General features: G+C 42.5%; 1 protein-coding gene across 1 annotated transcript; it reads left to right on the plus strand.

Annotated features, from left to right (window-relative positions):
* The first annotated feature begins 1,021 nt into the window (after nucleotides 1-1,021).
* On the plus strand, nucleotides 1,022-25,356 carry gas2l1 (growth arrest-specific 2 like 1). Its single transcript, XM_053480901.1, has 6 exons — nucleotides 1,022-1,374; nucleotides 3,284-4,260; nucleotides 18,288-18,395; nucleotides 20,495-20,591; nucleotides 21,197-21,482; nucleotides 23,111-25,356. The coding sequence occupies exons 2-6, from the start codon at nucleotides 3,553-3,555 to the stop codon at nucleotides 24,987-24,989; spliced, it is 3,078 nt and encodes a 1,025-aa protein (XP_053336876.1). The 5' UTR covers nucleotides 1,022-1,374; nucleotides 3,284-3,552; the 3' UTR covers nucleotides 24,990-25,356.
* The last annotated feature ends 460 nt before the right edge of the window (nucleotides 25,357-25,816 follow it).

The following is a 25,816-nucleotide window of genomic DNA, read 5'->3' on the forward strand; positions in this document are numbered from 1 at the left end:
TTACATTTTTTTATATTTAATTAACACACACATGGTTTTCAGTGTGATGTTAGATTACAATTTTTTGCCAAACACTTTGTAGTGTTGAATTAATCCTTCACAGTATTTTATTAACACTCTGTAATGTCTAGAGAAGGAACACCTGTGGGGTTTAGTTAACTTCCTCAACACTGGATGAATGAATGTATGGTGTTGTACCAGTGTTGAATGACTGAACTCACAGTGTTGAGTTGAGTCTTATGTGTTGACTGACCCCCGAGTGGTGTTGAGTCAAGTGTTTATACTGTGTATCTGTGATGATCTATAGGTTTCATGTCAGTGTTTTATTTATACACAGCACTGCTGAAGGAACACTTTATATACAGTATGGTACAGTGTTGACTTATCATGAAGGTGTTTGTGTTTCTGGTGTTTGGATTAATTTGGAAGCAAAATGAAACCAAAAAAAAAATCCAACCTTTAATTGTCTTTTATTAGTGTTTATATGTACAGAATATAAGGTCAGGATCAAGTCCTTTCTTATATCAATTTAAAACCTGGTAGATGTATATACATTGAGGATAATTCAGGAATTTCTCAAACGTGTGTGTGTGTGTGTGTGTGAAGAGATCATTTGTGATTTTTCTTTTGTTTCGTTTAGAATTAGCATTGTAAATGACCTATCCTTGAATGTTTTAACACTTTATAAATCTCTTATTTTAACGTTAAACACCCCTGACTCTGGTTGTATTTCTTAGTGTTTTATTTGAGTATTTATTCGTTTTTGTGTTCCCTCAGAGCAGGAGTCTTATATAGACTGAAAAATCCCAACACGCGCCGTGTTCCAAACCGCACTATACTGTAATGTAGGGAACTAGGACACTAGGGCCCTGTGCGCGGAGTCAGGCTTTGACTCGGTGCACTATGTAGGGAGCGCGCGGAGATATTGGACGGAACCCGACGGCTTGTCTGCTCCTATCGCTTTAAAGGACAATTCCACAGACAGGGGGAAAGAGAGAGAGAGAGAGAGCGAGCGCTCGGTCACAGGGGTGTGTTTTCTTTCTCTCACGCCTTTCTCACACACCGGGAATTAACGCGCAGACGGGGGGAATACCGAGCAGTAAAGGAAGGAGAAAAGAAAGGAAAAGTATAAAGGTGAAGAGGAGAAATGAAGGATAAAAAGCGGGTGAGCTGAGGCACTGAAGGGTCTGGATGTGGAGTCTTAGAGAGAATATCACACACACACACACACACACACACACACTGATACCACGACTCGGATGTGATTCCACCACTGAGAGAGAGTGCGCGTGAGAGAGCGCTATGGAGAGACGGGACACTGAGGGAAGTTCGGTGATTCGTTAGCACACTGAGCTAACAGCGGCACCGTGACGGGTAAGAGGCGCTTTATTAAACCCCTCACCTCTCCTCGAACAAGTGTGTGTCTGCTCTTAACGACGCTTTATAACGCTGCACTCATCCCTCGTGTGTGTGTGTGTGTGTGTGTGTGTGAGAGAGAGAGAGTGTGTGTGTGTGTGTGAGGGATTCTCCGGTACTTCACCCAGAATGGATGCGCGAGCCTTTCTGATTTTTTTTTTTTTTTTGCATAAACGCCAACGGTTTGTTTATTTAAATATTTAAATCCTAACCGACCCGAGGCGGAACATTCTGGAACCTCACTGACTAACCGCCGCTTTAAGGTGATTAATAACCTCACAAAGGACCAACATGTCAGTGTTCAGGGTTAAACCTGCCGCTGGCTCACTCACTAAACACCGACTTCTGCAGAATTAGTAACACACACACACACACACACACACAGAGTATAGAATGAACTTACTTATAGTGTTGACGTCACTGTACAGCGTGCGTACTGTACACATATGTGGTGTTTAACACGCACACACACCGCTCTTTATGGTGTTTATTTAACACACACACACACACACACTCATTGGTGTTAAATTCATAGTCTCTTTTTCCCTGTCTCATTAGTGTTGAATCAATACACACAGTCTTCAGTGTTTAATAAACACACACACATACCTGTGCTTTTTAGTGTTGAATTAACACCTTCACACCCGAAAGTTATGGTTGTGATAATACAATAAACATGTTAACATTGTTAAATCACACACACACACACAGCATGTCATTGCAGTTGAATTAACACTAAAGTGGTTTTCAGTGTTGAGTTAATAATCAACACACATGCGCTCTCTTTACTGTTAAATTAACACACTTTTCAGTGTTGAATTAATACTCTCATTATTGCTTAATCAACACTATACAGTGTTACTTTAACACAAACAATAGAACAGAATTAAATGATCTATAAGTCAGTTAAACACTTCACTCTACAACAGTGTTTCACATGTTCACTGCTGATCAAACACATCGGTATGAGGAAATAACACCTACAGTAATCTATCAGCACTTTATAATGTTGCGTTATGGAATGCAGTGTTGATCTCGCACACTGTTCAGCAGTGTTTAATTCATACGCTTTAATATTCTATTCCTGTATTCAGTGTTGAATCAGAATAGTGTTGAATTGGATCTTAGAAGTGTTGCCTTTCCTCTTTCTAATGTTAATTTACTAGACGCAGTGTTGAATTAATTCTCAGCAGTGTTTCATCAACTCTTTCCAATGTTGAGTTACTATATATAATGATGAGCAGTGTTGAAATTAATATGATTTGATGCAAAATTATTGTTAAAACTATTTACTATTTTCCTTGTGTTGTATTAAAACTTAGAAACACTTTGGAGTTTTGAGTTAACCTTTCACAGTGTGTTATAAACAGTTTGTAATGCTAGATTTCAGAATTAACTCCTGTGGTGTTCAATTAACTGAACACTGAATGAATCCCGTGCAGTAATAGTGTTGAATTATCGTGTTCAGTGCTGTATGAATGAACTCAGTGTTGAATTTAATCTTAAGTGTTAAATTAACACTGAGAGGTGTTAAATGAAGTATGTAAACTGTGTATTTATTTGTACACGCAGCATTACTGAAACAACAACTATATACGGTACAGCGTTGAGTTATCGTGTGCAGTGTTGAATGAGCCGTCTTTGGAGTTCACGAATAGTATTTAGTGGTGTTGTATACAAACTCTTCTTATAAGACTAAATGTTGTACTCGTTACAGTTTGGAAATCAAACACCACCTTAAGAAACACCTACAAAATTAAATTTTGTGTTTAACCTTTGTAAATTTAACACCTTTTAAATAAATACTCGTGATGAAAAATTTGATGATGTTTTTTAAGTGTTTGTGTTTCTGGTGTTTGTCCTGCAGGAGCGTGAGAGAGCAAAATGTGATGTTGGATGAAAATACGGATCTCACATACATCTGGATTCTCAACAGCTGCTTTTAAAGTGTGTTTATTACTCACACACACACACACACGAATGCACACACATGCAGAGCTCAGATAGTTTTCTCATACTGACACCCTGAGTGAGTGATGTTGGCGTCTTCACCCTGCTCTGATCAGACTCGCTCATCCAGACAATCAGACGTCTCCCCGTGCCTTCACTGACTCTCGCTCGCTAATCAGAAGCAACATGGCTGATCAGAGCAACATCCAGTGCGCCGCTTCCAAAAGCATCCGGCCCTTCAAGTCGAGCGAGGAGTACCTGTACGCCATGAAGGAGGACCTGGCCGAGTGGCTGAACGCCCTGTATGACCTGGACATCACGGCCGACACCTTCATGGAGAGCCTGGAAACAGGCTGCGCCCTCTGTCGCCACAGCAACAGCGTGAACCGCGCTGCACTCGAGTTCCTTTCCCAGCACCCGGATTCGACGCTCCACACTCCCAAACGGGATGTTGCATTCCAGGCGCGCAACGTGGCTCCCGGGTCGTTCCTAGCCCGCGACAATGTTTCCAACTTCATCGGCTGGTGCAGGCACGAGCTCCGCGTCAAGGACGTACTCATGTTCGAGACTAACGACCTGGTGGAGCGCTGCAACGAGAAAAACTTCGTGCTGTGCCTGCTGGAGGTGGCGCGCCGAGGGGCCAAGTTCGGCATGCCTGCCCCCATGCTGGTGCAGCTCGAGCAGGAGATCGAGGAGGAGATCCGTGACCAGGAGAAGCTCCAGGAGAAGCTCCAGGAGAAGCTCCAGGAGAAGCTCCAGGAAATCGCGGACAAGCCGAGCAGCAGGACAAGGTTCCATCAGGACAAAAGAGACAGCGACTCTGAGCCGGAGCTCGTCAACAGCTGGGCACAGCAGAAAAGGATCCTGTGTGACATGCGCAACCTGGACGAGCTGGTGAGTGTGTGAGAGAGTAAACATATTCTCAGGTGAAAGGACAAATCTGAAAGTTAAAACTGATGTTCCTCAGTCAGTATCTGCCGTTTTTGGGCAGATATTCAATAAACGCTCTTCTTTACAGGTTACGTTAGATTGTTTAGGGGCGGGGCATCATTTATGTGGGCGGAGTTTAAGGTATAAGGGGGGGGGTCAACCACTAATCTTCTCTAACGCATCTTTTAATCTTTAACGATTTGCATAATCAGCACTGTATTACTGAGCTGTTCGACATTTCCATATCAGCATTCAGTCACTCAGCACTTCTTCTCACTGCTTTAAACCCAGATAGACCTTTCACCTTTCTATCTTGTGACTTACAGTGTTGGAGAGGATTATAAAGGGTGTGTGTGTGTGTGTGTGTGTGTGTACCTGTGAGAAAGGACATAGGTGAGTCAGCTGATGATCAGGATGTTAAATGATCGTGGTATTTAGGGCTGAGGAAATCTATCACAGTCAAGACAAAAGCACACAATTTAGTTTAATTTATTAATAATAACATTCCTGACAACAATCACAAAGACGACATAAAGGTTTGACGTCAATAGACGATCGTGGCTCCATTGTACTGAGAAAACCTTCAACTTTAATGGTATCTAAGCACTAGTGAAACACTGGAATAAGTGTAGTAGTGTAGCAGGGGATTATATAGAGACATAAAGGGAGCTTTTACTCTGAGGTCTGTGTTATCAAAAGTCCCACTTTGACTTGAACAGCCAAATAAACACAACAAATGTGTTTAAATAGCTTTTAGAGAAAGAACAGTTCCCGAGAGGAACCTTAGATGATGAGGGGAAGTTCATGGAGGAACTCGTCCATGCAGGACGTCCGTGGCTGTGAAGGAACTGGAGTATCTACAGTATGAGTGTGTGAATGAGTGAGTTCTGCGTACTGATTGGTCAGAAGGTGTCGGTTAATTCTCTCTAACAGCAGCTCTGACAGCAGTGCAGGTTGATGTTAACGTGCTGGCTCTGGTAAATTTATTGTTTCCATAGTAACTGGTCATTTACAGGGGTGTGTATGTTTATAATGGTGAAGGAGGAATGTGTGTGTGTGTGTGTGTGTGTGTGTTTGTGTGTGTGTGTAACATCAGTGGAATGAGTCTCCAGTGTCAGTACTGTGTTGCAGTCAGATATAAAGCTAGAACAGGTTTCTCTGTCTCATTCTTTCTCTCTTTCATACCTCCTCTTTTTTTCTATCTATCTATCTATCTATCTATCTATCTATCTATCTTTTTTATCTGTCTCTCTCTGCCTTTCTTTCTCTTTCTTTATGTCTTGTATCTATCTCTCTGTTAATTAACATTTCCTCATTCTCTCTCTATGCCTCTCTTTCTTTCCCTTTCTGTTGTGCTTACTCTTTGCCTCTCTCTCTCTCGCTCTGAGGATACTCTAGTTGTCGGTCTGTGATTATAGTTCTCACACCACATGGGGGGGGGGTGGTGGTGTTTAGCTTCCTCCACATCTGTCCTTCTTTACTTCTTTAATGTCCGGCAGCTGATCAAGGCCACGCACGCACGCACACACACACACACACACACACAATTCAGTATAGTTTAGGGCTTTAGTCACCAGTGGTTGCAGTTTGGACCATTTAGCCCCGCCTACTCAGATGTTGAGCTAAATTGCATAACACAGTCTACTTTTATGTTGTCAAAACAGCCTGTGTACAAAAACAGCGATAGGAAGAAACCTTGAGAGGAACCAGACTCAACAGGGAACCCATCCTCATTTGGGTGACACAGAGAGCAGGAATTGATCTGCATTCATACTGTGTGTTAGGTGGCAGCCAGTTCAGTATAACAGCTGATGTTAATTGATGTTAATATGGAGTCCAGGTAGTTATTGGAGACTCCGGTAGACTCGTAGGAAATTTCAGTACTGAACTATCGAGCAACTGCAGCCAAGTCAAGTCCTCAGAGACACAGCTGTCAGCATCAGTCGAGGGCAGAACCATCTTCATGGTAGAGTGAAACCGTCCCCAGACACCGGACGCATCTATGTGACGAGATCTCCAACCAGAAGCGGGCCACCAGGATGAGTCAGACAGGTCCAGAGGGCAGAGGGAGTCTGGATCACTGGCAGCTCAGGGACGACATGTGTAGCTTGACAGAGAGAGGGAAAGAGAGAGATGGGGTGAGAGAGAACAGGAGAGGGGAAAGCAGAAGAAGAAAGATAACAGTTAGGTATGGTCACAGTCACACTACAGTTGATCAATATTGGTCAAAAACCAATATTTTTTTTAAGTCCGATCAAGCTGAGATATGATCAGTCTGATTTTGACACCAAATGTTTTGTTAGTGGAAAGTGCCTGGACCCTGCAGATTGCTGCTCATCACTATAATGGTTAATGTTTTATCAAATCAGATTTTTGGTGGAGAGAGAGAGAGAGAAACACCCTACAGGTTGTAAAGCAGGTGATCAGAGCGGCCTGTTCTCATAATGATAAACTGCTAGCTATAAGCTTCGCTTCTTGATGTTAGCATCATGTCTTCCCCGCGCAGACCGATGCAGCTGGCAGCTCTCTCTATTCGCACTGTGCATGTTTATATTTTTAGCTGAAATATTTCCGATGTCCTGTAAGACTAAACCCAGTGACCTCAGGACAAACCACTTCCTGTTTTAACGAGCCTTTTAGCTTCTCAAGTTAGCGCCTACGAGAGGTTACTAATAGGCATCAGGAGGGGCTTTTATTTAACTAGTGATGTCATTTAGATCAGACACCATGAGGCTGTAGTAGTAGCTACGAGTTTCACTTCCTGTCAGCTGTGTTAGTGAAAAAGCGAGCTACAGACCAGGAGTGGGCGATAAAGCTGAAATAAAACATTATATATAAAAAATAAAAACAATATAACATTAATTTAAATAAATTAAATGAATTAAGATGAAACATGAATATATTTTAATATGCAATTTCATAGCAGTGCAGTCGTGCAACATTTAAAGAATAAAAAAAGGGATTTGATTTAAAGCTTGCATGAAAAAATTTTCATTTGTAATTTTGCAGAAATAATAATTAATACATATGAAAAAAAGTGTGTGAATAATAAAAGTAACAAGGACATGATTTTATATCTTTGGTTTTTCCTTAATAGTAATTCTTTCATTTGTAATAATTATGATGAATGATATTATTTCTGACGGTGATGTGTAAGTTGTACGGTGTAAGTGCGTCTGAGGATGGGGTGTGAGATATTTTCGTGGTATCGCCCCAACTCAAGTATTTCTGGTCGGTTTGATGGGACACCGGAGCTCCTAGTTAATTATTAACACCAGACCTAATGGAGCTTCTGTACAGGAACAATCACAGAGTCTCATTATCATCATCATCATCATCACTGTAACAGTCCTTTTCTGTCTCCATCCTATCATGGCTTATGGAATGCTGCCGTCCTAAAGGCTGTTTTTAAGGACTCTTGTGTGTTTCGATTTTAAAAAGATTTCCGTAGCTGAAACCTTAGTAGCTGGGTTTGATCTGATGCCCTGCAGGAAATCCGGGTGTCTCTGTGGGACACGGCGGATAGATCCACCTGGATCGGATAACTTCCTGTTAGTCTGACTCGTGTGCACTCTCTCTCTCTCTCATGCTCACAGACACACAAACACAAGCAGAAAGAATTATGACATTTTTATAATTTTTTATTTTTTCCGATTTTCTCCCTAATTTAGTCGTGGCCAATTCCTCCCCGTCACTAGGGGGCTCCCACATTAAGGCTACTACTACCACTCAGCCGGGAGGGCCGAAGACTATCACGTGTTTCCTCCGAACTGCGTAATGTCAGCCGACCGCATCTTTTCGAACTGCTCGCTCACGCACCGTTAGGGGCGGAGTAACACACTCTGAGGAAAGCGCTAGCCGCTCCTTCCGTGTGTGCGAGTTTACAGACGCCCCTGATTGGCTGTAGAGCCGTGATTAATGTGGGAGCGCAAGTACCTCTCATCCCTCCTCGTGAGAGAGCTCGGCCAATCAGCTCTCTCTGTGCCTCCGGCTGTGAGAGGAAAACAGCATCACCCGGGGTTCGAACCAGCGATCTCCGGATGATAGGGCGAGCACTTTACCACTGCACCACTCGGAGGCAATTATGACATTTTTATGTAAATTTTTAAACGATCAGCCCAGACTGTATAAAAGATATAAATAAATTGCGTATAAAGTGAAGAACATGTTAATTAGTTCAAAGATTTTAACTGTGATTTCCTGTGTATATATATATATATATATATATTACAAAATTTAAAAAAGCAAATAAATAATAATAAATAAATGTACAAAATATAAGTAGTTATAAACTGTCTGGAAGCAATTTATTTTACAATTTTTAGTCTTTTTAAATATAACAAATATGCTGTGGAAAAAAGTTTTAATTATAATTATTATCGATTTTTTGAAAAAAGCAAACTGACTAGACACCGTGGATATGATATAAGCATTTTGAATAAAAAATAAATCTTAAATATAATAAGTAAAATGGCCTCCATGACGAGTTCAGTGACTTTAGTGCAATAAAACCATATTTAAAACGAGTATTAATTTTCTAAACTTTTATGCAACTCACCGTTAAAAAAGGGATGAATCTAAACGATCATTGTACATGTACAACTTGACGAGGATTCTTCAGTGTCTCACCCACAACGTCCTACGATTACAAAATTTCTTCCATTTTACCCTGCTGTACACAACCTCTTGTCACATGTCTGTGTAACAAAGAAAAATTAATAAGAAAAATATGTGCAAAGGCACCTTAGAAATCTAATATGAGATGACAAAATGTTAATTAATTTACACACTGAATAGCATGCGCAATTTCATCTTAAGTTAGTTAGTTTTGGAAGTGGTACATCTCTACTATTCCAGGAGAGGCCAAGCCCACAGGAGATGAGCGATGAAACAAAAAGAGAGACTCCTAACTTGCTAAAGCGAATCTAGAGTTGAGGTGTTGAGGCGTCACTTCATGAAGTTTTCTCAAAACATATTTCTGTCTAAAGTCCCCATAAATCATAGACCAGGCTTTAGGACCCTGCAGAGTCATGCCGTTTCATCAGTTCTTTCACAATCTGGAAAACTGTGTGTGTGTGTGTGTGTGTGTGTGTGTAAGAGAGAGAGAGAGAGAGAGAGAGAGAGATTTTTCCTGGTTACTGTACAGTGTGTATAAACACTCCCCTGTCTCCCAGACAGGATTTTTCCACCGAACAAGACGGAGGGAAACACACACTGCACTGTACGACAAACACAACCTTGTCCCCCCCCCACATATTAACACACACTTGGTGCAGCCGGTTCTTTCATACACTCGTGTTTGTTTGTGTGTGTGTGTGTGTGTGTGTGTGCGTGTGTGTCAGGCAGGAGACAGGTTTATAACGGGTTAACTCTCCGGTCCACTCCCTAGCTAATTTTAGAAAAGAAAATAACACAGAAAGAGACAGAGAGAGAAATAAACGAGTGCACCAGTTCAGGTCACGGCTTCTTCATGCACATCAAGTTTATCTGTCCATCCTAAAACGAATACACACTCACTGAGCCCGTAAAATGACACGGGTGGGGAAAAAGGCTTAAAATGAATTAATAGTTAATTGTTTGTTTGTTCTGCCTGGATGAGCCAAAATATATCCATGTCATATAAGGTCATCACTTAATTTTCTTTTTATTAAATGTGTTAATTATAATTGTCCATTTATCTATATTTGTAGGAATTAATGTTAAACTGTTAGCTAGCTTATGTGAGGTCTTGTTCCATGAAACCCCGCCTCCTGTGTTATGATCAAATACAATGAATCAGTCTAATATGTGATTGGATAGAGCTAGGGGTGTTGTTAACATGTTCACAATCAATAATCAACTCATTGTTAATCATTAATTAACTGGACTGAGAGTGCGTCTTTTTGTGGTGTAAAAGTTAATAGTTATGTGCGATATGGAGAAAAGATTCAAAACAAACATTACGGTTAATTAATTTTTAATTAGTTACATCATTACTGTCGTCATTCTGTCGATTAATGCTGCACTGAAAGTAATATTGGAGCCCGGGGGCGGGGCTTAGAGTGGTACTGTTTTGCTAACACAGTTTCACAATTATTTATTAACGTTTAAATCTCTGCGTCAGTCTGGAACATGTTCACGTATCGTTTTTATTTATTGTGGAACCGAAACATGACGAGGTCTCTCAGAGAAGAAGCATGGGACAGGGGGCGGAGCTAGAGGCGGAGCTTCAGGACACGCTGAGTGCTGAGGAAATGTTAACGATTTCCAGTACAATTTAAACATCTCCTGTTCTTCTTCATCTTACTCACACTGTCTTTATCACTCTCACTCTCTCTCACACACACACACACACACACACACACACACACTCGCACCATGTGATGAGGAGTAAAGTTTTATTGCTTTTGGCTGAGCAGCACATGATGCAGTGGCCTACATAGTGTACACTACAGTTAGTGTTTAAGATTTTGGTCCCAACACACACACATACACACACACGTACAATCTTGCATACCAGAACATATGATATCAGACATCTCTGTCCTGCCCTCAGGCTCTGACTTCCTGCTTCTCCTTCATTGTTTTGGCCATAAAAATGTGCGTGCACACACACACACACACACACACACACACACACACACACACACACACACACATATACACACACACACCAGATGAATAATGATGGTTATGAGTCTGTCTGTGATTAGACAACAAAGCAGCTCCAGTTCTCCACTGTGACCTTGTGTGTGTGTGTGTGTGTGTGTGTGTGGCAGGAAGAGAAGGGTGTGTGAGGTGAGCTGTAGATGACTCCTGTAGGTCGCACCTGAATCATCCACAATGCCAACACACACAGACAGAAAGAGAGAGATTTTAGTTTGAAAACATAACAGTAGGTTAACACAGACTGCCTGCAGTGTCTTTACTGTACACTTCATCTCTCTCTCTCACACACACACACACACACACACACACACACACAGAGTGAGAAAGTAGGTCATATCATGACGCATTGGGTCATACAGGATTTACTGCCAGTTTGTTTTCTTCTCTCTCTTTCTTAGTTTGATTTCTTTAATGTCTTTTTTCTTACCATCTCTCTTTCTTTCTTTCTTTCTTTCTTTCTTTCTGTCTCTTTGGTTTCGACTCTCTGTATGTCTATCTCTCTTTCTTTTATCTTTGTGAGAGTCAGACCCTGTCACTGAGCCTGTACCTGCTGCAACTATTACTGGAATATCATTAACGTCTCCTTAGCATATAATTAGCATATCGCTAGAATCTCATTAGAATATCATTGATGCGCGTTTAGAAGTCGAATGCTTTTCAGCAGCCGCTCCCGAGGCACCACATCTGCACCGAGGTTTTGTCTGATGTCGTCATTTTTACAGCATCTGGTAGACTTTTTTTTTTTTCTTACCTTTTTCCTTCCCTCACACACACTTACACTCACACACACAAATAAATCATGAGCGTATGCCTGAGGAGATGAAGTATAAAGATATCTATAAGTTAGCGCTCAGAACAGTTAATAACTCAGCCTTGATACACCAGTTTAGTGTTACACTCAGCTCACAGGTACACACACACACATTCATACACCTCTTTACACACAGGACTGGATATAACACACACCGCTGTAAAAGTGTACATAAAGTAACTAGACATGAAATATATTAACATACATAAACTTCATGAAACAGATGGAAATAAAGTAGTGAGCTCATTAATGATGCATGTTCCTGATAAATCTCCCACTGTTTACTGAGCTGCGTACACTCAATCCCACCCCCCCGGATCAATACCGGATTAAATATGAGCTTCGTATCGACACGCGGCAGTCGATAAAGACTCTGGGAGCGCAACCAGAGCCCAGCCCTGAGGTTGATAAAGAGCAGATCGGGTTTATTCTCGCGCTATAAGAGTGTGTTATTCTGCTTACAGACTGGCAACCTGTACAGTGTTTCACTTTCACTCAGTAACAAACCCCACATCGCACATTTTAAGTTTATCCTAAGATTTAACGTTGGGGAATACTCAGGAAACAAAGTCACTCACACTGGAGACTCCTTCCATTGACCTTCATCCTCACAGAACACTTTATCCATAATAAAAAAAAATATATTTTCTGTTTATTATCTGGCTGTACATTTGGAACAAATGTGAGTCCCTGTGACTGAGCCGTTGCTATAGAAACGATAGCAAATCTGGCGTTCAGAAGTAACAAGCGAACCAATCAGATTGGAGGACTTATACATGCTGTTCATATAAGAGAAAGTTATACAAATATACCTGTTATTGTCTTTACTTAGGGGGCGCTCTAACACACTTGGACACCGAGCTGTCCACCCATTTCCGCCTGCATGAGCTTATTGATCTCCGAGAGAACGCATGCCACCTCTTTCTTCCTGAGAGCACAGCCAGCTCGGAAATCCGGGGACGAGTCCGACATCATCGGCGCTCTCGTCCTTGTCGTGGTTAAAACCACTTTCGAATCAGATGGCGTGCTCTTTACAAGCCCCGGATCAGGCAGATCTGTGATTTAACTTAGGGTTTTTTTTTTTGTTGAGAAACATTTTCCGCCAAACTCGCCGCTCATCTGATCTTTCCAGTCTGATTCTGTCCAAGGCAGAACTCGAGGTCACATGTCCACGGGACGGTGTGTGTGTGGAAAACACAACCTGCTAGAAACTCACTTGTACTCTGGTCATGATGTTTTACACAAGGTTTGTTTTACCACCGAGAAGGAGTGTGAAACTAATCCCGTCCTAATAGGGCTTTAATCTGTGGCTTTAGACACTCAGGAGAAAGTCAGACTCCGTCTGCGATGTAATGAAACAACTTTCTTACGTTTTGCTTGTGTCATTAATCGGAGCGGGTTCTGACTGGTGCATTTCAGACGAGTACTGTTGTTGTAGTCATAGCAACGATCAGGCGCAGATCTCGCCTCGCGTGCGTGTGAAATTAACTGAAGTGAGAACGGAGAACCGTCAGACGTTTCAGGAGCCGAACACACTGGTGTGACTCGACAAACCACTAATACACAACACAGTGAGGTCCTGCAGGTTATTATTAACGTCTCACGCCTTTTAAAAATTGTCCGATGTTTTAATGGAGTAAGAGGTCAGTCGAGGTCGTATCACAGTGTTCCTGTGCTGTTTGTCAGTTTCACACACACTAAATATTTTACTTATTGTGTTACTTTCCCAGGACAACTCATTAAAAATAAAGGTTTAATGTGTGTGTGTGCGTGTGTGTTCATCAGGGTGGTCCTGTTTATCTAGTCCTGTGTGTGCTTGTTTATGTACATGTGGGTGTGTATGTATGTGTGTGTGTACCCACACTGGATTAGACCAGGATGTGTTTGTGATACAGTTTATATATAATATATGGGTGTGTGTGTGTGTTTGTGAATGTGTGCATGTGATGGACCCAGGTGACCAGCGTCATAGTAATTAAATAATTTGCGTGTGTGTGTGTTGTATGCTGGCAAAACAGACATTTTTTGCGGTCCACTTGCAGTACCTTCCTGCTCCAATAGGACTTCAGGAAACTTCACTGAAGCTGCTGCAGAACCCGAATCTGATCCCGTGCTCTGACTTCTTATTTAAAGTTAAAGTTTATAGTTTCTTACTACGAAACCGAACACTTCTGTAATTTAGTTCATGGAGATGAACTGAGCACACAGACAATTATCGTCATTATCAGGTCGACAAATAAAACGATTAAGATAAACCGTGGCAGTTATTGTAATAGTCACGATGTTAATCATCATCATCAGCATTAACCTGAACAGCAAACACTCATAACTGTTTGCTTAAAGCAAATATTAGCATTAGTGTTAGGAATTTCTAGCGTCCGTGCTCAGGAATGTGTTCTCCTTCGCCGATGTGTGAGACATGCGCTTCAGGGCGACCTGAATTCTTTAGCATGTAAACAAAATGTGCCATTTAAACACATTTCATAAGCACATTAAAAAACTGGGTTCTTTTAACACCTTATATTTGAGTCTTGCCCCAAAGCTGTGAGTCTCTTGAAGGGGGCGGGGTTTCATAACTAGCTAACACTCACTAGGGCCGTTTTAAGTCGATCAATTCAAAATTCAGAATTGACTCAGGTTTTTATGCTTATTTACGGTTATAGATATACAGTACCTAGCTAGCTGTTGCATCCTGTTTAGACTTTTTCATGCTCAGAGAGACTGAAACTTAAACCTGAGTTTAGTTTATATAACGTCTGTCTGTCTGTATTTGTACTTTCCCTTACAGCAGGGCAATTTGGTCATGTGATTGTCCGATTATCTGTCGTCAGTTAGATCTGATGTAGCGAAGATAAGGGCGCTGCTTTAAAGTTTAAAAAAGAGAGAGAGGGAGAGAGAGGAATGAAGGCGTCGATCTCTGCTCTGTCTCACATTCCAGTCGCGAGCCGGAGAGATGAGATTGTTTTGGCTGCAGGCCAGACGTCTGATATCAGTCTTAAATCAGACCTCGCTTCTGAGCCTTGATGAGACTTCTCTCAGAGCTGAGCCGTGTGTGTGTGTGTGTGTGTGTATCAGTAAATATTACAGCCTTGTGTGTAGGTCCTGACCTCATACACCAAGGGGAAGGTTATATATCATACTACAGCAGAATTATCCTAATGTTGGGAGTGTAACATGCAAGCACGCACACACACACGCTGTGGATCACGTGGACGTAATGTTTGCAAAAATGACCGGGATGAAGTTTAAGTCACGTGAAATTGCACTGAAATTTCCTGAAACTGACCCGCCCGTCCCGTCTGTGTCTCTTATCTACTCAGGAACTGTCTCTCTCTTTTTGATTTTCTTCTCTTTCCCATGGGGACAGCAGGATGATCTAAGATCAGCTCTCTCACACACACACACACACACACACACACACACACACACACACACACTCTATCTTCGCTGATTTTCCATTTCCTCCTGCAGTTGGATGTAGACTTTGTTCCTCCAATCTGCAGGAAGCACTGAGACGAGTGAGGACGATTAGATGACACACACACGCACACACACACCACACACACCACGCACACACACACACACCACACACAGCAGCCTTTAATCAGCCGCATGCAGCTAGAACCCGAGACCAAAGTCTCTGCACACCTTCAGGGTCACTTTCCCAGTGTCAGGTGACCAATCAGAGGCGTCCTCCAGCAGCTCATTAGAAAATGTTTGTTTGTTTGTTTTATTTCCTTTAATTAATTAACACGAAATAAACGAGTACTCAGGGCTCCGCTGCAGCGTTATTACTGATTAGGAACACACATTGAGTTCAGTCCCGGAAGTAGTGAAGTGGGCTGTAAATACCTCTGATTGGAGTGTGTGTGTGTGTGTGTGTGTGTGTGTGTGTGTGTGTGAATGAAGCAACATTATTTCACTGTATAGTTACGAATGCGCTTGTGGGAGATGTCTGGATGATCTATTATTAACTCTGCTTAATCACTCTGTACAACTGTTGCACAAGTGCAGCTTATAGTCACAGCACACACACACACACACACACACACACACACACACACACACACACACACTCAGCTGTCTCTCTTGATTGCTGTGCGGAGTGAAATAAACTAAACCCCTTCATCTTAATACTTAACAGCACTCACTCACTCTCTCTGTCTGTCTGTATATCTTACCATATTTATTCTTTTATTGATTTCTTTATCTTTTGTTCTTTATTTTTATCTTTTAAAAAATGTTTTCTTTTTAATCTGCACAGTCTGGAGTTTGTCGCAATTGTGTTTTTTTCTACTGCTGTACTTGAACAACCATACTGACTAAAATAAAATTCTTAACTCTTGACTGTTTCTTTCATGTGTCTCTCTTTCTCTCTCTCGCTCTCTCTTTGTCTGTCTGACTTTTTTTTTTGTCTCTCTCTCGCTCTCTCTTTCTGACTGATGACTGACTACAGAGAGTTGGATGGTACCAGGCCTCTGACACTGATCTTGTTTTAATCCAGAACAGCTGTTTTGTTAAACCCGACGTTGCCCTGTCTTGTCTGTCTCCCTGATTCAGCTGTGTAAGCCCCACCTGGCTGCACCCTAAATCTGTCTAAAGCTGATGCTTTCTGTGTGAGTCACAGAGCAACAAGTCCACACATATCACCTCATGTCAGCATCTAAACACAAACACACACACACACACTCACTGATCTTTGTCTTTTACTTAAAGCTCTGCTCAGTATCAGCATGCCTGTTTTCCCCCTCAGGGGCGTGGCCTCAGGGCGGGAGGCGGCTGATCTTTGATCTTTGTAGGGTTTTTAAACAGTGTCCACCATGTGTCCACCTCTCTGGACATGTGCTGTTACTATAAAAACCCTAAAGAATTAAGAAAGAATTCATAAAACATAAATCTGCTCTAGGAAATAAATCCGCACCTGACGACCAATTAGAATGCAGAACTCTCCGATACGGCAAAGCAACGTCTTGTTTAGTGTTAGTTTGAGAGGAAGCCCGAGATGGATCGAGTTGCCATGGTAACGCACAGATTAACTAACAGTAAGCATGCAGGTTTAAATCCCACTGTCTCAATGGGTGGGATCTAGTCTTTCTTTGCGACAGTAGCCAATGACGGGCGTCTGTGTGCTGATGTATGCAGCAGGGAGCGCTTCCTCTGAGTGTCTCGCACCGGCTGGCCTCACGTGACCGCCTTTCTACTCTCTGATTGGTCGCTTTGGTCTCGCCTTCTCTGTGGGAGCGCATCAGGCAGCGTGAGCTAAATATACCCTGCTGCATCATCAGCACCAAATCAGGTCACTCTCCCACTGTTATTACTGAGAGTCTGCTCCCAGAGTGTGTGTGTGTGTGTGTGTGTGTCTTTACATCCTCCCCACTCTCTCTCTCTCTCTCTCTCTCTCTCTTTCTGTGATGACTTGTAAGCACTCGGCTTCGACTCACAGAGAGCATCCAAGAATAACCTCCAGTACCAAAAGTATTGGTAGAGTTATACTTTTTGAGACTTAAGGCTTGAGTTTGTTTGTTTGGACCTTTCACAGTTGTTGTATTGCTTGTTTACCACAGAAGCTTTTTTTTGCTAAGATGCTATAATGTACCAGTAGAGAATCTTTTTTGGACCAGTACAGCGTGCAGCAGTGCTTGATAGACTGTGTGTAATAAACTGGTTACACTGGGCCTGGGTCATTTTACAGTGAGAGAGAGAGGGAAAGAGAGAGAGAGTGTGTGTGTGTGTGTGTGTGTGTGTGTGTGTGTGTGTGTGTGTGTGTGTGTGTGTGTGTGTGTGTGAGAGAGAGAGAGAGAGTTTTCCAACTAGTCCATCTTAAACGTTGCCAGGACGTGACGCAATAAGAACAAGGCAGAACTTTGTGTGTGTTTACATGCAGAGGTGACTCATAAAGATTAAGGATGAAGTAAGAGCTGCACTAAAAGGTTGTGTGTGTGTGTGTGTGTGTGTGTGTGTGTGTGTGTGTGTGTGTGTGTGTGTGTGTGTGTGTGTGTGGTTGGAAGTCAGGTGCACTTGGAAACATTGACATAAGACTTATTGTTCTCTCTCTCTCTCTCACGCACACACACACACGCACACACACACACACACACACACACACACACACACACACACACACACACACACACCCAGCCTTGGCCCAGGAGAGGTGAAGGATGTGACTCAGCATCCTCTATCAGAAGCGAAGCTGGCAAATCACTGATACGGTTTGGTCCAAAAGTATTGGCGCCTGTTAAAACTATTACATCAAATTAACATTAGATGGATTAGTTTAAAATTTCTTTACCCAAGCAGTCAGAGGCGCTATGTAAGGTTTCATCTGAGAACACATCATTCGTTTAAGAAGTTTATGTAGTAATACGTGTTTGATGTTTTAGTAAATAAAGCCTCTTTCTTTTATCTCTGTTTAAAGTAACAGTTCTGCATCTTATCGTTAATGGTATTATTTCATAACTTTGTCCATTGTACAGTGTTATCATGCTGATTGACATAGTGTGTGTGTGTGTGTTTGTGTGTGTGTTTATAGGTACGGGAGATCCTCGGCCAGTGCTCTTGCCCCGCCCAGTTCCCCATGACCAAAGTCTCAGAGGGAAAATACAAAGTCGGCGACTCCAGCACACTCATCTTCATCAGGGTACGACCTTACACACACGCGCACACACAACTTTAGTGTGGTGCTCTGCTTTTAATTACTTAAGTACTTAAGCAACGATTATAACTTCTACTTTTTTTTATATCTAACACACAAATACACTTTACTCACTTATAGATCCCACAATAGATACACTGTATCAGTTTATAGTTACAGTTAATGTTGTGGATTGTGAGGTGGGGGTGGAGGGGAGTGAAGGAGTCTCCAGTGTGAGCGGGGTGTAACAGTCAGAGGTAAAGTTGTAACTATAAGGTGTGAGGATAAAGAGAGGCTGGGGGGAGAGAACAAGTGTTTAAAGACTAAATGAGAACAGGAACTCGGGTCCACAACATTAACTGTAACTGTAAAGCGATACAATGTACCTATTGTGTGAAGTAAAGTGTTTTTATTACACATTATATTAGACGACGACTCATCATATGTTCCTGCTGAAATGATAAAGAAATGTTTAATATTAAGATTCTAGACGAAATTATAAAATGTATGAAGCTGTATATCCATGGTAAGGCTATACCTTAGCCTTTTATTATGGGATGGGAGAGAGAGATCCATATATCACAGCTTCAGGAGGAGTAGTTTTTTTGATGTCTTTATTTACCTGATGGGATGACATGGTTACCATGGTAACAGTAAAAAAAAAAAAAAGAAAGAAAGGTCATTCATACTACAGTCAAATGTTTTAAATTGGTTTTGGCAGGTTTTGTCTGTTTGCGTATCTATCTTTTATTTCTCTATCTATCTACCTAATATATGTTTATATATTTATTAAATTCTTTTTTTTTTTAAGTTTCCATGACTGTGGCAGCTGATTTGATGTCACAATTTTGTACATTTAAAAACGTAAAAATATATATATATATATATATATATATATATATATATATATATATATATATATGATATGTATTTTGACATTAATTAAAATCATAATTAAGTAAATTTTATTGTAGATTTATTTGTTTAAACGGGCCGCCGTGTATGGTGATAAACATTGTGCATTGTAGAAATGACGTTACTGTCATATCGTTACACCTCTAGCACGTTCTTCAATTAGGAATTCAGTGGAATGTGATTAAAGTGTGTGTGTGTGTGTGTGTGTGTGTGTGTGGCGCGTGTGAGAAACAGCTTTAATGCTCCACTCCCCCCTCGGCATCCTGATGGCCTGAAACACTCCGGCACTGCACTTCACAAAGCTGGCGGCTTAGTTCACACACTCACTAGTGTCTGTGTGTGTGTGTGTGTGTGGGAGACAGGAAGAAGACCCTGGCTTATTATCCCATAATTATTGATTTTTCCTCTCGTTTCCATAGTAACAAGTTTGCCATCCCATAACTACGCACTGCAGCTGGAAGGCTCAGAGATATCTCAAAGTTGGAGTCTCGTTACGTAAACATCAAATACACGTACACATCCCTGTGAACCAGCCGTTACTATGGAAACCAACGTGTAGCAGAGCGAGCGCAATACCATAAACCTGCTCTGCTGTCAGAGCGGTCGTTCATAGAGAATTTATCAACAGCTCGTCATTTTAGCCGAGTTTATCTCCTCTGTGTGTTTAATCCCTCATTTCACCTTCACTGATTTCAGCCTCTGGGCCTCTCTCCATCCTGTAGCAGAGAGACGGAGGAGAGAACGACGTGGGTGTGATGTGTTGCTATGCAAAGATCTGTGTTAGACTAGAGGGAGAGCGAGAGAGAGAAAGGGAGGGGGAGATAGAGGGAAGGAGAGAGGGAAAGAGAATGAAAATATGTAGTGGAAATCACAAAACTGTGTGTGTGTTCTTTCAATCCTAGTAATTGTGTGTTGTAATGAAAATGAGGCATAGGCATGTCTAACGGGGTGTGTGTGTGTGTGAGTGAGAGAGAGAATGGGAAAGCTCAGCATGACCTCATGACTAGCCCAGCTTGACGTCTTGCATTAATTATCCAAAATGCCATTGATTGACTCCACTACTGTCACACCACTGTGTGTGTGTGTGTGCGTGTGGGTGGGATGTTGGTATATAGATGTGTGGATGAACGAACTATTTTGCAGCCATATTTTGTGTGTGTAAAGGTGTGTACCTGTGTTTGTTCCCCCAGGTGTTAAGAGCCCATGTGATGGTGCGTGTAGGCGGAGGTTGGGACACGCTCGAGCATTACCTCGACAAGCACGACCCCTGCCGCTGCAGCGCCTACAGTAAGTGCACTTCCATGTCCTGATGACCTCACTTCCTGTCTCCAAAGCATACAGCTGTTTAGACTGTTTTAATAATTACGAGTACTGTTCTCGAGTGTTTCAGGTTTGGCTCGGGAACCAGTTCCTTTTTTTAAAATTTTTTTATACTACTTCCCTCAACACAGACACACAAACACACACACACACACACACACACACACACACATACATACAGTGTCCCTGTGAAAATCCCATGAGAAATACCCTTTAGAAACGCCAATAGTAAATAGTAATTATAAAGTAACAAAGTGTAACAGAGTCATGTGACTCATGTGTCATGAGACATGTTTGCGATAGAGCTGTTGCTGGGAAACTGGTAAATAAACAGCAGTGCTATAGGGAGGGTAAAAATGTCAAATAAAAAATGTTTAATTAATTGACCAAATAATCTACTAGACCAGCCATGTGTTATTGTGTCACAAAATTTAAGAACCAATCACGGTGCAGTATGTAGATGCGGGCGGTTCACTCACTGCAGGATTACACTGCATTTGTAAATCAGTACAATACAGTACAATACAACAAGCATTATACAGTGTGTGTTTGTGTGTGTGTGTTGTCCACAGGTCACCGCTATCACCAGGGTAAAGCCAGCGGTCAGGCCCCTCACAGTAAGAACTCGAGTGCCCACTCGTCCCGCTCGGCCAGCCCAGGGCCGCATTACCGCCCTCCGGAGTGGCGCCCCCTGGAGCCTTCTGCACCCTGCGCCCCCTCCTCTTCCTCGTCGTCCTCCCCCAGACTTACCAGGGCCAGCCTCCGGGACATGGAGCAGAACCGGGGCAGGATGAACGGCACGCTGCTGCCCAAACCACCCCGGGACAGATCAGAGTCACACCAGTTTAACCCCATCAGGTAGAGAGGGTGGGAGGGGGAGGAAGGGGCTGGGTGTCAACGCCAACTTACAGTAACAACTGAGAAAAATATTCAGCTTAATACACATTCTTGTTGAATTATAAACTGAAAAAGTCAGAGCTGCAAATCTTTCATAATAAAAGTTCAAAATAATAAATTAATTAAAAAAAGATTTCATTCAATTTTATTTGTATTGCACTTTAGTACAAAGCAGCTAGCTTTACACAATCCAAAGAAAATTATTTTAAATAATAATAAATACTTAATATGATATTATAATGTTATTATAGTATAATTAATATAATTATAATATAACTTTACATAATTTTGTAAAACAGTTTAACTTATAACTGTAATTTGTAATTCACTATGCACAAATTTTATTTAATTCTGTTAAATATATTGTTATAGAAATTTTAACTTTTACAATAATTTAAATTATTTTAAATTTTTAAATAATAAAGTAATTTAGATTTTTTTTAAAGTAGATTTTCTTTGTGGATTTTTTTTGTTGGGCCTATAATTCATTCGATTTAACACACGTCGTCATTCCTTAATTTTATCATTTAAAATTTTAATGTTTTTTATATTCAATTTTAATATTGATTACATTTTTAATAAATGAATTTATTCATTTTTAATAAATAAATTTATTTTGGTTAGTAATAATAAATAAATAACTCATAATAATCAATAATAATAATAGCATAATTTCACATAATTTAATGAAACATTTTAACTTCTATTTTAAGGTATAGTTAAGTATGCATAATTAAATAAATAAGTAAATATTTTCTAAAATTTCGAGTTAAAGAAATTTAAAGTTAAAAAGAAGCATCTTTGTGATGATGTAATAATAATTTTAAAGAATCCTTAGGAAAATAATAATTTTATAGTAAAATATTGCTTTAATTTTATAGAATAATATTGGAAAAGTATTCTGTAATGTCTCTCCCGCGCGCGCGCACACACATACACACACACTGTCTAATCCTGGGATTTCACTAAACCCAGATGACCTTGCTACGCATATACATACAAACACATGCCATGATGCCCCCATGTGGCAGAAGCCTAGTATTACACCTGACAGCTTCCTCTACAGCAGCCTAAGGTCATTCCTTCTGTCCTAAACAATGATCTGATTAAATACGTCGATAACAATAAAAGCATGCTGTTTTTCTTTGACCACACCGCGAGTTGTTTATACGTTACGACTCATTACCGCATACAGAATTAGCCTTGACATTTCTGATAAGCATAATGGAGAATCTGAGTCAGACTTTTTGTTTGTCACGTCAACATTACAGCATTGTTTCATTGCAAAAGCACACAGTTTGTTTTGGGAGGAAGCCAGCATGGCCGGAGTTTCTTCAGGAGCATTAACGCTTTCCTGATCATAGGCATGACGAGGCAGATCAGTGGTTAATCAAGTTCATCAGGTCAGGCTGATGTGCATAAAGCTAAAGGTTACATTGTTCTAGATGGCCGCAGTTTCCATCTATGCTGTGGTTTTCGTTTCTTTTAAAGTTTCTCGAGGTAAACCAGAGATCAGTTTGAACTGATTTAAGGTGTTTTTAGTATTCCCCCTCTAATATCCTTTTTTCTTCTTTCTGTCTGTTTTCCAGGAATAAGGAAACGCTGTCACCTTTGACACGCCGTCTCTCTGGAGACAGCGACTCCTCCACTGCCTCTTCTAAAGGTGGTGGAGGAACAGGACGAGGTCCAGGAGGAGGACGTTTGTCTTTAGGATCCCGCCGCACTAACGGAGAAGAGATGGTCTTCATGGTCAACAGAAAAGAAGGCAAGCATGAGATCGAACGAACAGGGGACGGGTCTGGACATGCGCCCGCTCTGCACCCTCCTCAACCCCGAACTCGTAGCACGTCCAGAGAACGTCCTGCACCTGCTCCGTCCTCCCCGGGTAAAATGAAGCCCTGTCCGCCCCCAGGCAGCTCCACACGCTTCGAGAGGGGGCGATCGTTGGGGCCGGATGGACCACGGAGGCACCATGCGTCCCGCTCCCTCAGCCAGGGCAAAACTCCGCAGCGCGGGCGCGCAAGCGATGGTACGCCGGCTTCCCCTCGCCACAGAGACGCCCAAGACGACTCAAGATCCAAGCAGGCACCTCCAGGTTCTCCTAGACTAAGCAGCGGCTTCTCTAAAAGACAAATGCCTTCATCAGCTACTAGCTCACCTGTTAAAGGGGTCACTGGAAGTCCGGTGAAGAAGAGCACAGTGGTCCCGCGACCTCCTGCCCCACGCTCACCCTCTGTGGGCAGTCGGAGGTTGCTGCCCCCTATCTCACAGCCAGGGCGGCGCTCTCCACACTCGACGCCAAGGTCTGCACCGAGGTCACCTCAACACCACCCGCCTCGATCACCGCGGGCATCAGGAAGGCCAACTCAGAGAGGATGGGGCCACCAAAATCAGCCAGACCCTCAGAAAGACATAGGGATTGGGTTCAGCCTACGCGCCATACCCGCTCTGGATCCACAACGTGAGCTGGAGCTCTATCGCAGTTTTGAGGCTGAGTTTCTGGCCAACACGGGCCAGACCAGAGTGCCTGAGACAACGGAATCATCAGTGCAGCTCACAGGCTCTCAGCAGGGCTTCAGGCCACCAGGTGACACCAACGTAGCAGATTCAGCCTACTCGTCCTCTAACTCCTCCTCCTGCTCCCTGAATGTTGGGGGAAAAGTGGGAATCCTGCCTGACCTGCGTGAGACGAGACGCAGTAACGGCATCCGGAGCTGCGCTCTGGAAGATCCTCCAACCTTACTGCACAGTCAGACTCGAGCCGGGCTTCCCAACGGAGGCTTCCGGAAACTTCCTGCCATCTCCAGCTCCCTGGAGGAAGGAGATCCAGGATCCCACTCTAACCACGTTCACACTGGTCTTCAAATAAACGGTGATCTTCGGGGGTTTCCGCACTCTGTCGTGCCCATGGAGGCTCAGGCAGATTGGACGTGTTTGGAAGGAGACGTCCCTTCGCGCGATCACGACCCAGATCTACCCTATGACCAGGGTCTACCTAATAACGTCCCGCTTCCAGACTCCTTCCCATCACCAGAGGACGACTGCTACAACGACTCCTCCAGCGAGAGCTCTTCCATGTGTCTCAGCCTGAGCGAGCCGGTTTCTGAAGGTTCCTGCAGCCCCCCATCGTCTGTCGCTAATGGAGACACTGATGGCACCGTGGTCCTCAGGGCCAAGAGGGGGCAGAAGAAGGCGGAAAGGGTACCTTCCATATACAAGCTCAAATTACGGCCAAAGATACGGCCTCGCACGGACAACAGGCCAGAGAACAGTCCGTCACGCATCCCAACGCCGCTTAGCTACCGAGAGCTTCAGCAACAGAACACTTCCGGAAATCTGACGCCCCCAAACGCGCGCAAAAATCTGAACCAAGCCCTCGGCAACGTCATGCGCCAACAACGGCGCTCGGCTAGCGTCGGATCCAGGGAGCGATCATTCTCTCCGGAGGACCCGGATGCCTGGATGTGATCTGGACTAAACGTTGGATGATGTGTGGATACTTCCCACTCTTCCTGATGTTTCCACGACCCCTCATGCACCTTTTGAAGAATTATATAACTATAACTACAGGAGGAGGTCTGGAAGCTGCGACTCTCATCTCGCCCTGACGCCTGTTAGCATGAGCTTAAGTGGAAGCATGTCACAAATCTCTCACAGTCCGAGCCTGGACTTTTCCCCCCCAAAAAAACAGTACTACCAAAGGATGTATTTACTTCAGCACGTTACACAACCTTTTTCTTTTTTTTTACTTTAAGATTGAGAATGTTTATACATCTGCTGTTGAATATTCGCGTCTTCCCCGTGAAACGTTCCGGCTAAAGCAGGCTGTGTGGACTTCAGGTGCACGAGGTTCTCTCAAGGGCGAAATTCTGATGCGTCACTTGGTGACAATGCGTCCTGTGGAAGTGAGACACCGGCGCTCGTGTCTCCGGGGACGTCCTGGTCGCTATGAGTCGGATGCTTTGGAGTGTTTGTGAGACAAAGCTGACTTTCACCTCGTCGTTGTTCTTGTGATTGAACCCAAATCAGACTTTTATCCCATTTTAAGATTTTAAGTTTCTACCTTCTTTGTTTAGACTTTTAAATAATGTGGTGTTGTTTTATTCGGGGTTGCTATAGCAACTTACTTCCAAATGGACAAACTGAGGTGTTTTTGCTTTTCTTTTTTTATTGCTTTATTTAAACATAAACTAGAGAAGGCAGAGTTTGGACCTGTCAATCAAGTGAGTATGGATCACTTTGGACCTTAGCGGCTCGGTGAAGTAGTGGTGGAACACTGGGACCGAGACCACGTC

Source organism: Clarias gariepinus, chromosome 21 (genome assembly GCF_024256425.1).
Source record: "Clarias gariepinus isolate MV-2021 ecotype Netherlands chromosome 21, CGAR_prim_01v2, whole genome shotgun sequence".
In the NCBI taxonomy this organism is placed as follows: domain Eukaryota; kingdom Metazoa; phylum Chordata; class Actinopteri; order Siluriformes; family Clariidae; genus Clarias; species Clarias gariepinus.